At 41.3% G+C, this 19,630-nt stretch overlaps 1 protein-coding gene across 1 annotated transcript in view; it reads left to right on the top strand.

Annotated features, from left to right (window-relative positions):
• Positions 1–19,630, top strand: part of FLT1 (fms related receptor tyrosine kinase 1) — a 194,570-nt gene that overhangs the window by 156,328 nt on the left and 18,612 nt on the right. The window contains exons 19-25 of the mRNA XM_036744332.1: positions 1,679–1,792; positions 3,538–3,626; positions 7,538–7,694; positions 8,118–8,215; positions 10,120–10,242; positions 11,872–11,983; positions 14,276–14,375. Coding sequence (XP_036600227.1) covers positions 1,679–1,792; positions 3,538–3,626; positions 7,538–7,694; positions 8,118–8,215; positions 10,120–10,242; positions 11,872–11,983; positions 14,276–14,375 — 793 coding nt within the window. The remainder of the gene's footprint in view (positions 1–1,678; positions 1,793–3,537; positions 3,627–7,537; positions 7,695–8,117; positions 8,216–10,119; positions 10,243–11,871; positions 11,984–14,275; positions 14,376–19,630) is intronic.

Genomic DNA, 19,630 nt, shown 5'->3' with positions numbered 1-19,630 from the left:
TACTCCTGGAAACTGCCTCCCAGGCTAGCAGCATGAAAATTTCCCTGGCCTGATTTGTGGAAGCCATCTGCCTCTTCTTTGTATACCTGGGCTTACTCTGTGTGCACATAGCTGAGGAGCTGGCACTGGGCTAATATGAAAGGCATTTAGGAGAGCCTGATGAGTTCCTAAGATGAAGACTTTTCATTTCCTAGTGTTTTTTAAAAGGCCCATAGAAATTAATATGTATGATAGATAGATAGATCTAGGCAAGTCACTTAACCCTGTTTGCCTCAGTTTCCTCATCTGTACAATGAGCTGGAGAAGAAATGGCAAACCACTCCAGCATCTCTGCCAAGAAAACCCAAATGGGGTCATGGAGAGTCAGACACAACTGAAAAATGACTGAACAAAAAAACTGACAGACAATGGGCCTCACTCATTTTTAAGGCCCCATCCTTTTTCCATTGTATACATGGATTCAAAAACATCTTAAAACCAGCTTCTAGATAAAGATCCTAAAAATCCTACTTTATTCAGATTTATCTTTGTCACTTTATCTTAGGCTGACAGACACAGGACAGAATGTCACCCCAAGTTAGAAGGTGTCTGGTTTCCCTTCCTCTGTCTGCTCTTCCTTCACTGTGGAAGCTTGAACGGATAGGATAACCTCTCTGGTTTTCACTTTTCTTTACTGAAATGAAAGAAATATTTAAAATCATCCCCCTGCTTCATTGGGACATCCTGAGGGCTCAACTAATAAGTGTTTGTAAAGTGGGGGCTGTATTTAAATAGCAACCATAGTTATAAATGTATAATTATCGGCCCAAAACGTTTACTATAGATTTATTGTCAAAGGACCTGGATTCAAATCCTGGCTCTCGTTCTTGCTATTTCTATTAATATGTGTGAGTCACAATCTCTGGGCCTTAGTTTCACCTGTAACATGAGAAGATTGGACTAGATAGCCAATCGGGTCCCTTCCAGCTCCAGATATATGAGCCAAAATCACTTAGCTTTGGGCATGAAGTTACATGAAGAGACTGAGATAAGGCCATGAATGCACAGGGAAGCAAAGGTTATGATGAGAAAAGATGCTTTACAAATGTTTCCGGAAATGGTCATCAGGCATCTCACAAATACCCAAGAACTCATAGTCCAAATTTCACATACTTCTTCCTTTTATCTTCATGGTGGGGAGAGGGGAGGAGAAGAGGAGTAGACAGACATGGAAGATGGAGAGGGGGAGAGAGAGAAAGGATGGAGAGAGAGAGAGGAGGGAGGTAGAGAGACAGAAACAGAGAGACAGAGATGGGGTGGGAAGGGTGGGAAGAGGAGAATTCATTTTCTTGCTGCCTGCCTCTGGGTCACACAGTAGCACTTGGGAGGAGGCTTTTTGTACATTACCCTAGGATTGAGTCAGCACATTGTCGACTACAACCAGGTCCATTGAGAGGAAATGTCCAGTGACTAATCCCACCACTGTTCTGGATCTTACTGTAATCAAAAGGATGTTGTGTGGGGAGAAAAGGAGAAAAGAAAACACGGAGGAGGCTCTCTGATTCTGCATAATGTGGGGAAGTTAGCAAGGTAGTAGCCAATTCCTGGGCTTGAACAAACAGGGAGGGAAAGAATCCTACCAGAGGCAGGAGCCTCCATTGTCCAATTGTCTTGACTCTCCCCTGCTTTTTTCAAACAGAGGGGGCCACAGCCAGTGAATACAAAGCTTTGATGACCGAGCTTAAGATCCTGACCCATATTGGACACCATCTGAATGTGGTGAACCTACTGGGAGCCTGTACCAAGCATGGAGGTAAATAGGGGGAGATGAGCTGTCTGTTATAACCAGGAATTTGAATTTCTTCTTTCTCATTTCATAGGAGGATAAATCACTGTAGAGATCAGGAGCACTACAGCAACCTTAAGGGAAAGATGCTTCTATTTTTCCCTCTTACGACGCAGGTGTTTCTGTCCCAGGGTCATCTGTAGCAAGGTTAAACAGGACAAGATAAGATGAGCTGCTATTTAGGGAAGTGACATGTTATTGAGGACAAGACACTGGACTTGAAGTCAGAGGCTCCATGTTTGAATTCTGACTCTGCCTTTTGCTTGTTGTATGACTTTAGACAAGTCACTCAGACTCTCTGAGCCTCAGTTTCCTCATCTGTAAAAAGAGCATATTTACTTGTAGCTCATGCACCTTATTGTGATGATAAAATGAGATAATAAACATGAAATTGCTTTAGAAGCTGTAAAGCACTAGACAAATATAAGCTAGTATTGGGCAATCTGCCAAATCAAACACACAGGGTCTAAGGCATATAGAGGTTTAGTTCATTTTCAAGGTGAATCTATAAGGAAGTGCCTGGGGACTCAAGATGAAGCCTTGGCTGCCTGGAAAGTTGTCCTCCCTCAGGTGACCAGCCAAGTTGATCCTCCCGGGCTGCTGCCACACCTCTTCTCCACCCTCTCATCCTCCCCAGCACCTCATCTTATTACTGCGCTGAAAGATGAAAAGAGGTATTTCTATTATTATGTTAGTGCCTTGGCCCGTGATATAACAGAGAAGATATTTCCCAGCTTCGAAAAAGAGCAGACTCCAGTGAACTTGTAGGAAAGTCATCCTGATGCTCTGATTCCTGCTTCCTCATCCACTGAATCTATGAAAGTCTTTTCCTCCCTTTCCTAGCTGCGTTCTCCACATATTATCTCTATGGAGGCAGGGAGATTAAATCATGAACTTGACTTGCTATTCCTCATGTCTGAAAGTCCATGAGATCAGGCCACTTTCCTCTTCAAGGCTACCTCTTCCACTTTTCAAACCTAGCCTGGTCAGAAAAAAAGTAACAGGCAGGATTAATCATAAGCAAGACTGTGAATAGCAAAAATGCAGGCTGGAGGGCTGTTAGAAATGCTTGCAAAGCTTTGCCAAAGCCCTCTATTACTCTTTGGAGTGTATTTTTAAATACCCCTACTGGTTAAAATGCAATTGAGTCTGGGACTATTTTTAACTGTGTCTACAATGAGATTCTTAACCTGAGGTCCATTTTTGAAAAAGATTTTGATAACTGCATTTTAATATAATTGGTTTCCTTTATAATCCTATAAATTTTATTTTAGGTATTAAAAACATTCAGAAAAGAGGGGTCCATAGGCTTCACTAGACTACCAAAGGAGTCCAAGGCACACCACAAAGAAAAAGGTTAAAACTTCTACTTTGTGTGAATGAGTCCATTTATGCAGCCAGATGCAGCCAGAACCAAAAAGGTCAAATGAGCAAGGCTGGTCAATTGAAGACCACTGAAATATTGAAATGAGAAATTTAGAGTTTCTTCTCCTTTTTCCTCTCTCTCCTTCTTCTTTTTTAATGGTCTGGTATCTGTTTTCTTTCTAAGCTTAAATTGAGGTCACCCTGTCCATGGCACTCCTAGTTTCAGAGGCCCCCTGGGGCATTTGCCAGTACATTGCTAAAGATGGTTTGGCTTGAAACTCATCAAGTCTGTCATTTGGGTGCTTGACTTCAAGATGCTGAAAATATCTTTTTTTTTTTGGCTGCAGGTCCTCTCATGGTGATAGTTGAATACTGCAAATATGGAAATTTATCCAACTATCTCAAGAGCAAAAGAGATTTCTTCTTTCTCAATAAGGTAAATAAATAAGTAAGCTGATTTCATCTGAGTATATATTTAAGGTGGGTATCTTTTAAGTCATCATTGAGCTGATTTACTTCTGGAATGTTCAGCTAAAGAGCAGGAACTTTCAAAATGAGAAATATATAAAATTCCTACTATTGGGAAGGCTCAAAACTCATTATCAACTTTTATAACCTCTTCATATTCCAAACCTTCCCAATTTGTTGTAATCCAATCACCTCCTTTATGAATAATGTTGAGAATAATCCTATTACAATTAATTCTGTAACGTCTGGGAATTGATATATGAATCATTCTAATCTGTTTCTTTTAACGTAATCTAAAATCAACTTAATATTGGAAACATATGATGGTATACAACACTCCCTTCTTGAGCAAAGGTAACAAGCATAATTCTTTTTCATTTTCAAATGGAAAAAAGCAATGTTTAGGTGAGCTAGGTCACTTACCTCTAGTCAATGACAGTGTTGTAAACTAGCTCCTAGACCAGCTTTACCCATTGGGTCCTACCTGTTACTATAATAGGTTCACATAGCCAGGACCTCAAGGAAATTGAGCAGAGCCTTAGAAATCAGACATTGGGGAAGAAAGGATTTAGCAAAACATTGTCAATACAACCCATCACACTAATGGTATACTTTTTCAGTCTAGCAATAGAAAACCTTAATATCTCTCTAGTCTTGTTAACTAGTAAACAGTATTAGGTATATTTGCTTATTTGCTGATAGAACCAATTAAACTGAAAGATTTGGTGGGTTCACCTCATTTCTACTAATCTATATTGTACAAAAAATGACAGAAGCTCAATATTTCCCCTTTCTTGTTATTTTTGTAAGTTTGTGTATACCAAATGAATCAAGCCCACTGACTCCTTTGCTGAGAAGGTTCTGTCATTACCCTGTAACCACAGGGTAACAGTTCTAATCTGGCAGTATGCATAGTGGGCTGAAAGGCAGGAATGGGAATTGGGATGGGGAATATAGTTTTCCTCAACTTATAAAACCATTTTCTTAATGGATCTGGTAGAAGAATATATAAAAAAGGCACTAGTCAGGGAGCAGGCAAGTGAGGTGTGGCACCTTTGGGACCCTTAGAATCAAACAATGTCTCAGTCCCATCCTAGCAGTATGTATTCTCTCCAACCATGAAAATTTGGACTGGCTTTAGGAAGGATTGAGCCAAGAGAACACTCTAGAGACTGGGGCAGGATGGAACTTTCGGATCCGTGCGTCCTTTGTTTTGGAGGTTCTGTTTCCTTCATCAGCTATATTTAATGATTGGCCTCCCCATGTGGCTTGGTGGAGCTGAGTGTATTTGTGGAAAGCCTGTGGTTGTATTTCATGAGCTAAAAGCTGAAGGCATGAAAACAGAGAGTGACGGGAAACTATCATCAAAGGACTAACCTCAGTCAATCGGCAAGAACCAATTACCATCCAGGCCCTGTGCTGGACACTGGAGATCCAAAGGCAAAAACAAGACAGCTTCTGCTAGAATGGGTTTGTTCTTCATGCAAGTAAATCCCCCAAACCCCAAGTTTGTTATTTTTTAACCAGTCATTAAAGCTCAGTAACTTGTCTCATTTGGACAGATAACCTGTCCCGTGACCTGATTCTCTTTAATCACCAAAATTTATGTTTAATATCTAGTGTCAGATATAATGTCACAGCTTCCAGAAGAGTTTGGGTATATGGATATGAGGAATGTTCCCCAAGTCTCACACCCTAATGTGTGATTTTTATCAAAGGGCTACAGGCTCCCATAGAGAGCAGAGTTTCAGCCAAATGGACTTTGAAAATAACTGCTTGTGAGTTTTTCTACCGCATGTTGTTTTCTTGACTCTCTTTATCCTGTCTTTCCTGGGGAGGAGCCTGTGAAAAATCTCTCTCTGACTGAACAGAAGCCAAATCAAACTTCACTTTCTGTAAAGGGAGGAAAGTCTTCATTCTTCTCTCTGGTTGACCCAGAACACTAGAGAGCCCTCAGGTCTGGACCCTCCAGGATTGTAATGTGTGTGCACAGGACTGGTTTCCTCCTTTCCTCTATGGCCCTGGAAGGAGGTATTTATTCTTCCAGTTGACCAGCAGCCCTAGCAAGGCCAGGCCTGATCTCCTGTCCAGTACAATTATCACCTTTGCTGCCTTTTCCCCCTGTAAACTCTCCCTGTTCCCACTGTGCCCTCTGGTGGAGGGAACAACCCATTTCTTGGAATTAAAAGATGTGCAGAGTTCAAGATCAAAAGGCAAAAGGTTCTGAAGTCTAAACCTAATTCTGTCTTGGCTTTGCCACTGGAAATAAGCTGTTACTGAAACTTTCAGGGCCAGAGTTCCTGCTTCTGTAGACCACAGTTCTATCTAGATGTGTTATATTTGCAAAGCACTATGGAAATAATAAGTGCTAATATCATCAATCACCAGATTAGTTACTGAAACCAATCAAGCATTTATTAAGTGCTTATTATGTGCCAGACACTGTATTAAGCACTTGAGATTGAAAGAAAAAGGAAAAACAGCCTCTGCCCTCAAGGAGCTCACTTTCCTCTGGCTTTCTGTGAGTACTTATAGTCAGTTATCCTTTCTAATCATCACATGTTAGACCTGAAAGGGGCTTTAAACACCATCCGATCCAATTCCCTCATTTTTATAAAGGAAGACAGTGAGACCCAGAAAGATTAAGCAATTAAACATCACGGGACTTAGAACTAAAGGGATGTAAACGATCATAGTGGCAGACACTCAATCAAGTATGAAAAACATTTCATCACATTAGAAATCAATCCGATGATTAACGCCCTGCCAAGATTAATTGGTTTTGCTTGAAAAGAGGCAGCAGAGTAGCACTGACCTTGGGTATAGACACCTGGGGCCTACTATCAAGGACTACCATTAAGTAGTTATGGGACTAAGCAAGATGCTTCACCGCCTTAGGCCACCGTTCTTATCAGTAAAATGAGACACTCGACCTGGATGATCTCTGCGGTCTTTTCTCGCTTTAAAAGAAATCATAAAAAATCAGGATCATTTCAATTTCCAGGAAAAAAAAAAGAGGCTTCAATCACCAAACCGTTTGGCCCAGTGATACTTCTACCAGGCCTATATCCCAAAGAGATCAAAAAAAGAGGAAAATGGCCCATGTGTATGAAAAATTTCTGTAACAGCTCTTTTTGTCGTAGCAAAGAAATAAATACTATTGTGCCGTAGGTAATTACAAAAGGTATGGTCCAAGGGAACCTAGGAGAATGTTCATGAACTGATTGTGAAGTGAATGGAAGCAGAAGATCAAATTGTGCAATAATATTGTAGAGACATATAGCTTCAAAAGGCTTAAGAATTCTAATCGGTGACTAACAGCACTTCCAGAGGATTCATGATGAAACATGCCACCCGTCTCCTGACAGAGAAGTGATAGACTCAGGGTGCAGAATGACCTGTATCTTTGGACAAGGTCAATTTGAGAATCTTTTTTCCTTGATTATGCATATTTGTTACAAGGTTTTGGTTTGTTTGTTTTCATTTCAATGGGGGAGGGAAGGGAGAAAAAATAAATTAATTGAATTGAATTATTAGGTTTCAGCACCCATTACCCACACGCCATCGCACTCCATGGTGGTTACAAGCTTAAGACTCAGGTGCAGTAAAGATGAATATTCCATCACGAGCGTCATTATTTCATTTCCCTCTTACCTGCCTAGAGGCACACGAGATTAGATTAGCATTTATTGCCTTGGAGGGGTTCATTAGGTGGTTTTGCCCGCTGCCTCCCTCTCATTGCCAGAGCATTAGCTCTTTCCTGGGGTAACATGGTCTTGAGGGCAGCCAGGAGCCTGCTTAGCAGTCTGATTCCTCATTCCATCCTGATGCTTACATTCAGCCATCTCACCCTCTTTCTTTCTCTGGGTCTCTTCCAAGGATGCAGCCTTACACACTGAGCCCAAGAAAGAAAAGGAGTCTGAGCTCGAACAAGGCAAGAAACAAAGACTGGACAGTGTCACCAGCAGTGAGAGCTTTGCTAGCTCTGGATTTCAGGAAGATAAAAGTCTGAGTGATGTTGAGGAGGAAGAGGAGGGTAGGTATTAATTCCTTCCTGTTCCTCCAGTGTGTGATATTTTTACAACAACTGTGCATCTATGAATTTTTTTTCTAATTTATCACCCTAATAAACATCCGTGGGAGACTCCTAGGGTAATGTCCGGAGGAGATAAGATTTGAATAAAGATTATTTACAAGGTTACTAATTCTGACAGGGAAAACGTGCAATTGTCTAGCCTAGGGCCTTTTTGGGAATCAACCCTCTGTGTGTGTCAGGGTAAAACTAGAAGGAGACATAGACATATCTCTGATACACATGTTGAAGCCAAATGCTCTCAAAAGTAAATTCAGATCAGCTGGCTGTTTTCCCTTGTGTTTTGCTAACACTGTTCTAATAAGCTGGGATTTAGTGGGATAACAAGGGCCATTATAAACAAGGTCTGAATCTAATGTTTTCCAGATTCTGATGATTTCTACAAGCAACCCATCACCATGGAAGATCTCATTTCGTACAGTTTTCAAGTGGCCAGAGGCATGGAGTTCTTATCTTCTAGAAAGGTCAGCCCCACTTGTTGCTATTTTCCTTCCTTACCAAATACACACACCCTACAACCATTCCCACACACATCCCTCTAGGGATACATTCATTGATGAGATAATGTATACATTTTTGTTTTCATTTTACCATAGATAGGCACACACGGATATAGCCAACTCTGCAGTATGTTCATATGAAATGACTCATATTTACATATGAATAGACTTCCATACTTCAGGGACTCATGGTTTCAGCAATGTAGATACTCTCCTCACCAATGCTCCTCGTAGCCCCTCCACGACTGAGTTACTGAAGATGAGAAGAATTTCAAGGCATTTGCTAGTCTTTGAATGGCCCGGGCCAATGCCTGTCTCTTTGGAATCCGGGCAAAACGAGCCAAGGAGGCTGCGGAGCAAGATGTGGAGAAGAAAAAGTAAACAGCCTTTGAGAACTTTGAATAAAATAATACAAAATAAAAAAATAAGTCCTTATGAGTGGCTGTGGCTAAAAAAAAATTGCTACTCTGTAACTAGCCTGGTAATGAATCTGTCTAAACTGGGGCAGGCTGGTTGTTGAATGACAGAGAAGTAAGCAAGTCCACCCCTAGGCAAGAAACCTTTCCAACTCTGTACAGGACCTGCCAGAGAGTGCCCCCTACTGACATGTATATGCTATTGTACAGCACTAGAGAAAGATGTTAGTGGAAAATTATGTATTTCACTGTATTACTTATGTTTGTTCAGAAACCCATGGCAATATTCACGTAGACGTAAGTATGCTCATTTGCATTGGCATATAGATGAAGCATGAAATACTGCAAAAATTCTTGGCTCATTCTTGTCTAGCTGGAGCCTAAAATTTGGGAAACCTGAAAGTGATGCACATAGGATTTGATTTAAAGGAAAAGCCTTTAGGAGTGTAGTACCAGAGACCTGGTAACTGTCCTAGGCCACCAAAGTGGCACAATAGATATCGAGTGCTGAACCTGGAGTCAGAAAGACCTGAATTGAAATCCAGTCTCAAACACTTCCTAGCTGTGTGACCCTGGGCAGGTCACTTAACCCTGTTTGCCTCAGTTTCCTCATCTGTAAAATGAGCTGGAGAAGGAGATGACAAACTACTCCAGTGTCTTTGCCAAGACAACCCCAAATGGGGTCACAAAGATTCAGATACAACCAAAAAAATGCAAATCCCTTGTCCTCCATGAACCTTCATTTCATCATCTGTAAAATGAGAGTAAGGATAGCAATTACCTCACAGACAGGATTGTCGTGAGGATCAAATTATACACAATACATGTACATATTATTTATGGATATAAATATATATATATATAGTATACACATTTATACATATTATACATATATAAATTATTTACATCTATATATATTACATATTGCTTTGTGAATCTTATAGCTATTATAGCTAGCTATTATTAGCTTATAGCTAGCTACATTATTATTCGCTTATAGCTAGCTATTATTCTCCACGTAGCTCCCATAATAACCCTTTGACCAGATACTCGGTAGGTATCACCTCCAGTGGTGACCTTCCATATTCCTTCAGCGATCTTCCATGATTTTATCATTATAATTTATATATAATCAGATAGGAATCTGACTAATCGTCTCATAAAAGGCTGTGAGGAAGACCTGTAGGACTTTGGCTGTAAATGACGTTAACCAAGATCGTCCCTAAAACAAAGCAGAGACCCTGGCCGACCTCAGGACAGAGTTTGACTTTTTGGCCTTTGGAGACCTCTGTTTGTAGAGATTTTTGTGTTTATAGTAACTCGGTGTACACTTACGGTGGCTTCCTTCACAACATGTGAAATGGAGACTTCAGATTTTTTTTAAAATGACACTAAGGACTCTCAGGAAATTTGTGGGAAATGCATTTTGATTGTGCAACTGTTTTATTATAGTGCATTCACCGAGATCTGGCAGCCCGAAACATCCTTTTATCTGAAAACAATGTAGTGAAGATTTGTGACTTTGGCCTCGCTAGAGATATTTACAAGAATCCTGATTATGTGAGAAAAGGAGATGTAAGTCGGCGTCACGTTTATTTGACTCATTCATTTATGGTGATAATTTTCAACCACTAACTAGGCTTTTCATAAATAGTTACCCCGCCTTAAACTGAGGTCCCTGAAGTTGTTATATGCTTTCTGCAAAGATGAAATGTTCTGTGTACTTGGGAGACTCTGGTATTCTTTCACTTGGGGTTCAAAAGGCCAGCTGTCTTACAGATCTCTGTCATATCGATACCTATCCCTGGGGTAGATTTGCTTGGCATCCCTATACTCAGTGTTTTTGCTGAGTCCCCCTCCCCCCCACCAAGATGTTGTCAGTGGCCGTAAAGGTTATACTTATGATCCCTTTATACTTTACCCCATGGGAGTTGTTTACCTCGGCTCCAGAGAACACACTGGACCCATTCCCTCAAACTCAAATGATTCATTCAGCAGGTTTCTAAGTTTCAGGAAAGGGTGGGGGAAGATATAATTCCTTTTACATCAGGGAGAAAAATGGTTACCACCCTACTTCTCTGCCTACCTTTCCAGCATTTCCCTTGTTCCTCCCTAAGATAGCTTATCTATTCTACCTAGGTAAACCACATTTTCCTATATATTTTCTAAACTCCCTATATCTATATGTAAATTAATGAATACCATTTGCAAAGATGGACATTTGTTCTTTGCTTCATAAGCAAAACAGCCCAGACCAGGGCTTCTGTCTCCATGTGTTTGTTTCTTTTCTGGCTCTCAATGTTTCTTTTAAAATATCTTATTATTATTATCTTTTTCAATGAACAAAACCCACTTTCTCTCCTTCCCACATCTTCCCCTACCCCCACTGAAAAAGAAATAAAAACAAGACCCTTATAAGAGATATAAATATTTTCTCCTCTTCTTTCTCTTATTGTCCTGTCTGTCCCTCAGCCTATCTATTGTTCTACTATCCCATCCTCCCTTTCTTTCTGCAATGCTCATTCCTTTTTTAATCCTTCAAAGAAAATGAAAACCAGTATACTGACCTGATCGTTTGGCCACTTCTCAAATTAGTCTCAATCTCCTTCTGGACGCTTTCCCTCTTGAGCTTTTTCATTCCATATAACACCTAGTCTCCTCTATCAAGCTCTTATTTATTGCCTTTTTTCATACCTTTCCCTATTCCCAGACTTATGTTTCGGTTCCCTTCCCTTTTCTCTGCACAGTACCCCATACACAAAAGGTAGTTAATAAATGCTTGTTGGATCGAATTGATTGAAAAATTCAAGAGTACACCCTGAAAATCCCTAATTTCTGAGTTCCCTCAGACCAAATTCAAGTCATTCTCTTCTAAACACCAAGTGTTCCTATTGTCCAAGTTTTTTTAAGACAGTAATTTCTTATTGAATCATAGAGTTAGAATGAGCCTCTAAATGTCCCCTAAGTCATTCCCATGCCCTCAGATAACACTGTACTCAAACCATGTTAATGGGTATCCATCCATGCATCTATTTTAAGATACCATATGTGTTCTAAGTGGAGTAGCAGTTATAGGACATCTTAACTAGTCCCTAAAATGGTGAGGAGTTCAATTCCTAATCATAAGGTGAACAAATGAATACTTTGTTTAATATGCCTTGTTTCAAGATGTGCCTACTAAAGATTTCTTTCTCCTTTTTCTAGACCCGGCTTCCGCTTAAATGGATGGCTCCTGAATCCATCTTTGACAAAATCTATAGTACAAAGAGTGATGTGTGGTCTTATGGGGTGCTGCTATGGGAAATATTCTCCTTAGGTAAGTTTGAAATGACAAGGAATTAACAGACCCCTCAAATGTCTGTACCCTCCTTTCAGTAGTTTACATGTGGACCTGCAAAGTAACAGCCAGTAACAAATTAATGCTTACGTGGATCTAAGTCTGTTTAAGATTTTAAGTACCTCACATACTGTGAACCTGAATCTAATTAATCCACTGTATGCAATAGTAATAAATATATACGTGGCAAGGCTGGCTGACCCAAAGCAACACTGTGGCAGGTTATCTTCAAGCCTGAGGCAAACAGGTCAGAGAAGAAGAAGGTGCTATTGAGGGTAGGAGGTGCTTCTGACACCATCCATCACTACCAACCACCTAGAGGCAAGTGTCATGGTTGAACAGAAAGAGCATGAATGTGAAGTCAAAGGATGTGATTTTGAGTCTCACTTCTGCTGTTTCCCCCAAGCTGTTCGACCTTGGGAAAATTCCTTTACCTCTCTGGGCTTCCATTTCCTGATCTTCAAAATAAGGAGTTTAAATTCAATGAGAATGAATGGTTCATCTTATTTAGGCTAAGTAAGAAAGAATACAGATTTTGTTTCTTTTACTGCCTGCAGACCTTCTGGAAGAAGGGTAGCCTGATAAAGGATTGAGTGCCTGGTAATTGTTTTCAAAACCGTATATACGTGTACGCACGCACACACTACATATACATATATATATATATATGCACATGCATAAGTGGGTTAAAATACACGCACATGTCAGTGTTCAATAGCTAACTTAGATTCAGTCCAAGATTCTTTTGGGCTTTGCCAAGAGTTTGCTTTTCACACCAAATAAAAGCCTCCCAGTAACATCTCTCATTTCCTGTTAACATGTGAAAATCATTCCCCTGCTTTCGATGACAGGCACCTGCTCCTTCCACACTTTGAAAGTTGCTAGCTAGCCTTACTGGCCCTGGTGCCAGCAATGCACTATTCCCAGCTGCTTCCTACTCACAGTAATCGATGGGAAGTCCAGACAAACAAATGCTAAGGCAGATGGGGGACGAGCTGGAGCTGAGGAGTCCAATGGAAGCTATTGCCAAAAGGTCTGCCAGTGTCGTGGGGGCAGCCTGCAGCCATGGATACTGAGAAGATGAAGCTAGACAGTGGATCCCACCCAGCATAAAGTATATGCTAGCAGGCAGGTCTGGCCCTGGGCAAAATGGTGCCCTTTCTGCCCTCTTTCTTGACTGCCTTCCCACCCTCTTTCTCTTCTGCCCCCTTTGGAGATGCCTGTGTTCTCATGGTACTTCTCTCCTAGTTGTGCCCCTCCCCTTCAACACACACATACACACACACACAAACCTCTCCTGGTCATTGCACCCAGATACAGTGTCCCAAGCTCCTTGCCCATCCTGACAAAACACCCATTCCTCCAGTGCTAGAAATTCAGCTAAATATTAATTAACATAAATGCCTGGCAATTCAGACACACACACACACACACACACACACACACACACACACCATTTGTATTCTAAAACAGTGGTTTGGTAAATCAAAAATAATAGAATTCCATCGGCAATCATAGTTGGAAGGGACCTTAAACATCATACAGTCTAACTTCCTCATTTTACACAGGAAGAAACTAAGGGGGAGAGAAGTTAAGTGACTTTCTCAAGATTAGACAATTAGTGAATGAATAGCAGTGAGGGTTAGATGGGCAGCTAGTGGATAGAGCACTAGACTTGGAATCAGGAAGATTCCTGATTCATTTCATGAGTTCAAATCTGGCCTCAGATACTTACTAGCTTTGTGACCCGGGGCAAGTCACTTAACCCTGTTGACCCCATTTCCTCATCTGTAAAATGAGCTGGAAAAGGAAATGGCAAACCACTCTAGTATCTTTGCTAAGAAAATCTCAAATAGGATCATGAAGAATCAGACATGACTGAACATCAACAGGATTTGAACTCAGCTCTTAGCACAGTGCCTGACGCATAGTATGCATCATAGTTGACTGCCTAGTTAAATTAAATGGATTCAAAATCCATCACGGTGTGCCACTCTGCCCATCCACCAAGAAACAAATGCAACAGCTACATGTGTTTCGCTGACAAATATTTATTTTGAGACAATGGCCTCATTTATTGAGGAATAGTGTACATACCTTATATTGAGCTCTGACCTGTTCCCACCAAGTGGCAAACAATTCCTCCTTCTTCTCAGACTCATGGATTTCGTAATCACATCATTCCTTTAAAAAAAAAAAGGAAAGAAAAACTAAATTGTTCCCTCCCAGGTCCCACGACATGACTTCTCTGTGCTAATGTCCTGTTTTTAGGTGCTTCTCCCTACCCAGGAGTGCAAATTGATGAAGATTTCTGCAGCCGTCTGAAGGAAGGCACCAGGATGAGAGCTCCAGAATATGCTACTTCGGAAATGTGAGGAGGGACTATGCTCAGATCTATTTTGGGTGGCTATTAATTTTATGTCTGAATTGATATATTCAAATTCCTGCAACTCAGTAAGGATTTGGGGAACGCTTTGTTTTTAGCATCAAGACTTAATTGTGGACCATCCCCTCCCTCTACCCCCTGCCAAATCAGACAGCTAAGATGCATTTCCATCCATCTGTTCCAACTCTTTCAATTGTTTGGCTTTCTTATATGACTTGAGAGACCACTAGCTGGGGTGAGGGGATGTGATCTAGGACTAAAAAACCAAAGATAGCTGAGCCATTGAGGGATGACGCTTTAATCAAAGTGAATGAACAAACCCACAGATTCAAAGGACCCTGCCCAGTTAGTACACCAGCCCCACTAAAGACAGAGCAAGGAAGAATGGGCTTAGGATACAAATGGGATAGAAAGGATTTAGCTTCGAGAAAAAGAAGTTCCTGCATAGGTAACTAGCTGGTGGAGAGTTGTGCAATGTCCTTTGAATTTTGCAATGCCCTTTGAAGTTGTCTTCACAAGGCAGCGCAGTCAATCACACCCTAGATTCTGAGTGAGGAGACCTGGGTTCAAGTCCCATTCTATCATTAACTAGCAGAATGATCAGAACAAGATACCTTTCTGAGAGCATTTAATTTATTTCAGTTCATTTATCTATGAAATCAGAGTGATAATAATCCCTAAATCTCAATTACAAAAACAATGAAATTTCAAAGTACAAAAGGACTTCAGTGACCATCTAGTCCAGCCCATACATGAAAGAATTCCCACTATACCATCCTCACAAGAGGTTGTCCAGACTCAGGGGAATCCACTGCCTGGAAGGCAGCCCATTTCACTTGGGGATGGTTCTGATTGTGAGGAAGCTTTTTTTTCTCCACATCAAGCCTAAATTTACTTCCTCCCAACTACCATCTGTTGCTTCCGGTTCTGTACCCTCTGAGCCCAAACAGAACAAGTCTCATCCCTCTCTTAAATTACCTGTTCCTGACTATGTTCTCCTTGTCCTCTGGGTCTGCTTTTCTCCAGGCCCCACATGCCCACTTCTTTTACCTTCATATATCATAAACTTCAAGGTCATCACTAACCAGCTTGCCTTCCTCTGGATTCTCTCCAGCTTTTCAACATTCTTAAACTACAAAACCTAGAACTGAATCCATTTCTACTAACTTCCTGTTACTGGAAGAGGTGCCCCTCTTAATGCACCCTGAGATTGTTAGCTTTTCTGGCTCTGACTTCAAGCTGCCTAAAAATATCGAGCTTGCAATCTACCAGAAGCTCCAGAACCTTTTCAGAACAACTGCGGTCTACCCAGGACTTTCTCATCTTACATTTTGAGGGCTGACTGTTTTTTGTACCCAAGTATATGACTTTACATTTTTTTCTATTGAATTTTGTTTTATTAGATTCAGCCCAATGCTCTAGCCTAGTGGTCAATCAGAATAAATAATTAAACACCTATGTGCCAGGCACTGTGACACAGGGGTGTCAAACTCACATAGAAAGGGAGCCACTAAACCATACATAAAGATCCTGGCAGCTGAGTATTGATTTCAAAAACCACATATTAGCATTATCTCTGTTCTATTGTATTTATATTTATTCTGTTAAATATTGCCCAATTATATTTTAATCAAGTTCAAGCCACACTGGGGAGCGCTGAGGGTCCCATTCTCTCTTTTCCCAGTTTGACCTCTCTGTTCTAGCCTGTCCAGACTCTTTGGGGGCTAAAAATGAGATATTGTGTATAAAGCACTATGTAGAAGTGTAAATTTCTACTTAAGAAGAGGATTGATGGTAACCTTTTTTGGACATTTCAGTGTGATGCTGGCTGAACTACATGCTTTTTATTCTCTCTGGCTATATGATCCTACTAGGTATGCCTCAGCTCCCAGGGGAGAGCCTTGTTGTGGCTTCAGATAGTTGCGTGCTTCTTCCAAATCTTCCATTCCCCTGTAGAAACCTCAGGTTTTTGCAGTTTGAGGCCAGGGCAAGAATGTGATGACACTTGCAGAAACATTGACCTGCTTCCAGGGACCTCGGCCTCCCTGCAGTACCACCTTTCCTGAGCTCTTCCTACCCATGCCTCCCTGTCCTCCTCCCTACACAATGGGATGCCCTTCAAATGCTTCACTGATGGCCTCTGGGGAGGAGGCAGAAGGACTGATGGAGAAGAGTACAAGGTCAATGTCTCTCTCCTTCATCATCTCATTGCAACAAGGCAGGTTCAGCCCCAGGACAGGGAGAGAAAGGAGCACGGCCCCAAAAAGCCACAGCAATGAAAACAGATTGAGAGTGGGAAGGAAAGAGAGGATTTGTTTTGTCAGCAGCCTAGATTGGCCTCATTATGAAAGGAGGCTGGGAACATAAGGATTCCAAGGATTGGTGATAAAATGAAAAATGAATCCAGTAGGCCAGGGTTGGTTTTTTTTAAGGGAGGGTTAGTTTTCATTTTTTTTATTTCAACAAATATTTATTAAGTGCAAAGATAGATGTGTCACAGACACTGCTCTCCGAGAGCTTTCAGCTCAGCCCCAGGGGTCTTGGTGTCTTTTAAGATGCCAAGTGTTTTCCAACCACCTCATTCCTGATATTGGGTAAAGAAAGTATCAATCTTGCTATAAAAAATATTTTATGTGTACCAATGAGTATAAATTAAAACTCTCCATATTGGGGGGGGGGAAGAAAGCATCAAACACTTTGAGACCTTGTTTAAAATCTTGGTATGTGGGGGCTATGATGAAGGCTAATGTACATTTGATTTTTGAATCCATCCTCCAGACAACTGTCTTGGGAATCTTACTGCATTTAATTCCTTTGCTAAAAACCTTTCCCCTTGCCTCCCAAATGAAGTATAATTATCTATTCTGGTACTGCAGGCAGGCCCAAGACCCTGGGAGCAGATAAACCTTCCTGTTCAGCCAGATCTTATACAACTCTTTTTGGCATGTCTGAGTTCCCACTGAGCCGGATTATGCTCCATTCCTTGGTCTTGCCCTTTTTTCCTCTCCTCTCCATGCTTTTGCTTATTGCAGTTGCCCGTGCCTGGACTTTCCTCCTCTTTTCCCTATATCTATCTGTTAATGTACCTCCTGCCTCCCTTCTTTCAAGGCCCGACTCAGGTATTCCTTCCTCCTTAAATACTTCTTTGATTCCCCCTTAGAAAAATAACCTCTCATCACCTTTTGCTTGGACTTCTATTTCACACATCTCCCTCTCCCTTATATCGTTTTAAAAGGCCAAGGTCTCCCACTGCAACCTGGGCCACCTCCAGTCAGGACTCAGATGGCTGCGGAGGAGAAAGTGAGGTTGGCGACTTTGCACAACCCTCCCTCACTGAAATCCAATTCCGTTGCAAGTCAAGTCATCATCTTCCTGATGTCATGGTCCTCTTCAAGAATGAAGGACACAAACCACAACCACAACCCTTATATCATAATAATTTATGTACTTGTCCTCCCCATACCACCGCCCAATTCATCTGGAAGCTCCTTAAGACCAAAGTCTGTTATTTCTCTCTAGGTCTCCCCAAGACCTAGCATACAGTAAGCATTTATTAAGTGTTCGTTGGATAGAATCATCTAGAACCCCATAGAAGAAATACTTCTTTGAGGGTTTATAAATGCTTCAAATCACAAAAGGATTTTCTTTTTCTTTTTGCATTAATCTGGAAACGGCTATTACCAGGAGCAGCTCCTTTGACAAGTTATAGAAAAGATTAAGAATTCTTTCTTTGTGCAAAAACAATGTTCCCAAATCTTTTGTAGATTCTGGTCTGCAATGGCACTGAGGTTATGTTGGGAGAGTGGCATAAGGTACAGGACCTGAAGAATTTAAAATACTTTACTTTTAAACTACTTTCACTCTTTCAAATCAAATACTGCCCAATCAATCACTTATTCATTCAGCAATCATTTATGAAAGGTGCCCAAGCATCCCCTCAGGAGGCCCATGAAGAAGAAGGAAAGGGCTCTCTCCTCTAGAGACCAATTTATTTTAAAATCAGTGAAGCATAAGGAGCCTTGCTGGGAAACTTTTGCTTAGAGATGCAGAATTTAGCCTTTGTCAATGCGTCAGGTCTTTTGGAGGGTGTTGAAGTGGTTTCCTCCTTGTCTAATCCAACCTTGGGAAGACCTGGGTGGGGAGCAGTTTCCCAGGACTGGGCCTCTCTGACCCAAACTGGACCCAGAATGATGTGTCCCGGAATGCTAGGGTGGCTGCTTTGAAAAAGAAATTTCCTCTTCAGGTTCTGTACCCCTTGCCCTGGGTCCTGGCTTCATCTGTGAAGGACCACGGGGATGGTGGTGACTGATGTCATTTCTTTACTTTTTAAAGTTGTTTACTTAGTGACGTAAAAGTTTATAAGGCAGAATCTCTGGTTCCTTGCCCAGAGTCTGTTTAATCAGATGGTTGTTCAATAAGTGAATAAGCAATGAATGTTTTGATTTTTTTTTACTTTGGTGTTTGCTGGGTTGAGTTGTGTCTGAATTTCAGGCAAAAGGAGTGACTAAGAATCAAAGAGAAAAAACAGCAAGGAATTGTAGGTGGTCTGTTTCACTGGGTTCTCCAGAAAGAAACTCACTATGATTCTGATCCCCAGAGGCTTAAATCAAACCCAGCTTTTTCCAAAGAGCCCAAGGAAGAAAGGTCCTGGTGTGACCCTTGCTCCCACCCCAGGAGCACCTTTTTACTTCTACCTAGAAAAAAAGCTGTCCAGTTGCTTTATCTATATTGTATCTATGCATGGCTTCCTCATTCTGACAGATTCTTGGTCAGCGTCATAGTGAGGGTGGAAGAACTGAGGGTCAACGCAAGACCATCAGGCAGGGAAGGACCTCGGGGCCCAGGGAGTGGCCTTGACTTTAGGAAGGTCTGGTTCAAGTTCCACTTCTGACTCATACTGACTCTGTGATCCTGGGAAAGTCACTAACCTCTCAATGCCCCAGGAAACTCTTTAAAATTGTGTTACAAGGCAGGTACCAGTTCTACCACCGCCCTGGTGGTAGACCCCTCTACCACTGAGATCAGAAGCCTGCTTTTAAAATATATACACACATATATATATATATATATATATATATATATATGTATGTATGTATGTATGTATGTATGTATATACAGGGTGATCCAAAAGCCTTAGTTTTAAGCTTTTAAAACTTAAAATTGGGGGCAGCTGGGTGGCGCCGTGCATAGAGCACCAGCCCTGGAGTTAGGAGGACCTGAGTTCAAATCTGGCTTCAGAC

The sequence above is a fragment of the Trichosurus vulpecula genome, chromosome 2 (assembly GCF_011100635.1).
Source record: "Trichosurus vulpecula isolate mTriVul1 chromosome 2, mTriVul1.pri, whole genome shotgun sequence".
Lineage (NCBI taxonomy): Eukaryota > Metazoa > Chordata > Mammalia > Diprotodontia > Phalangeridae > Trichosurus > Trichosurus vulpecula.
The sequence above is the reverse complement of the archived record's forward strand: the minus strand, read 5'-3'. Positions and strand labels throughout refer to the sequence as shown.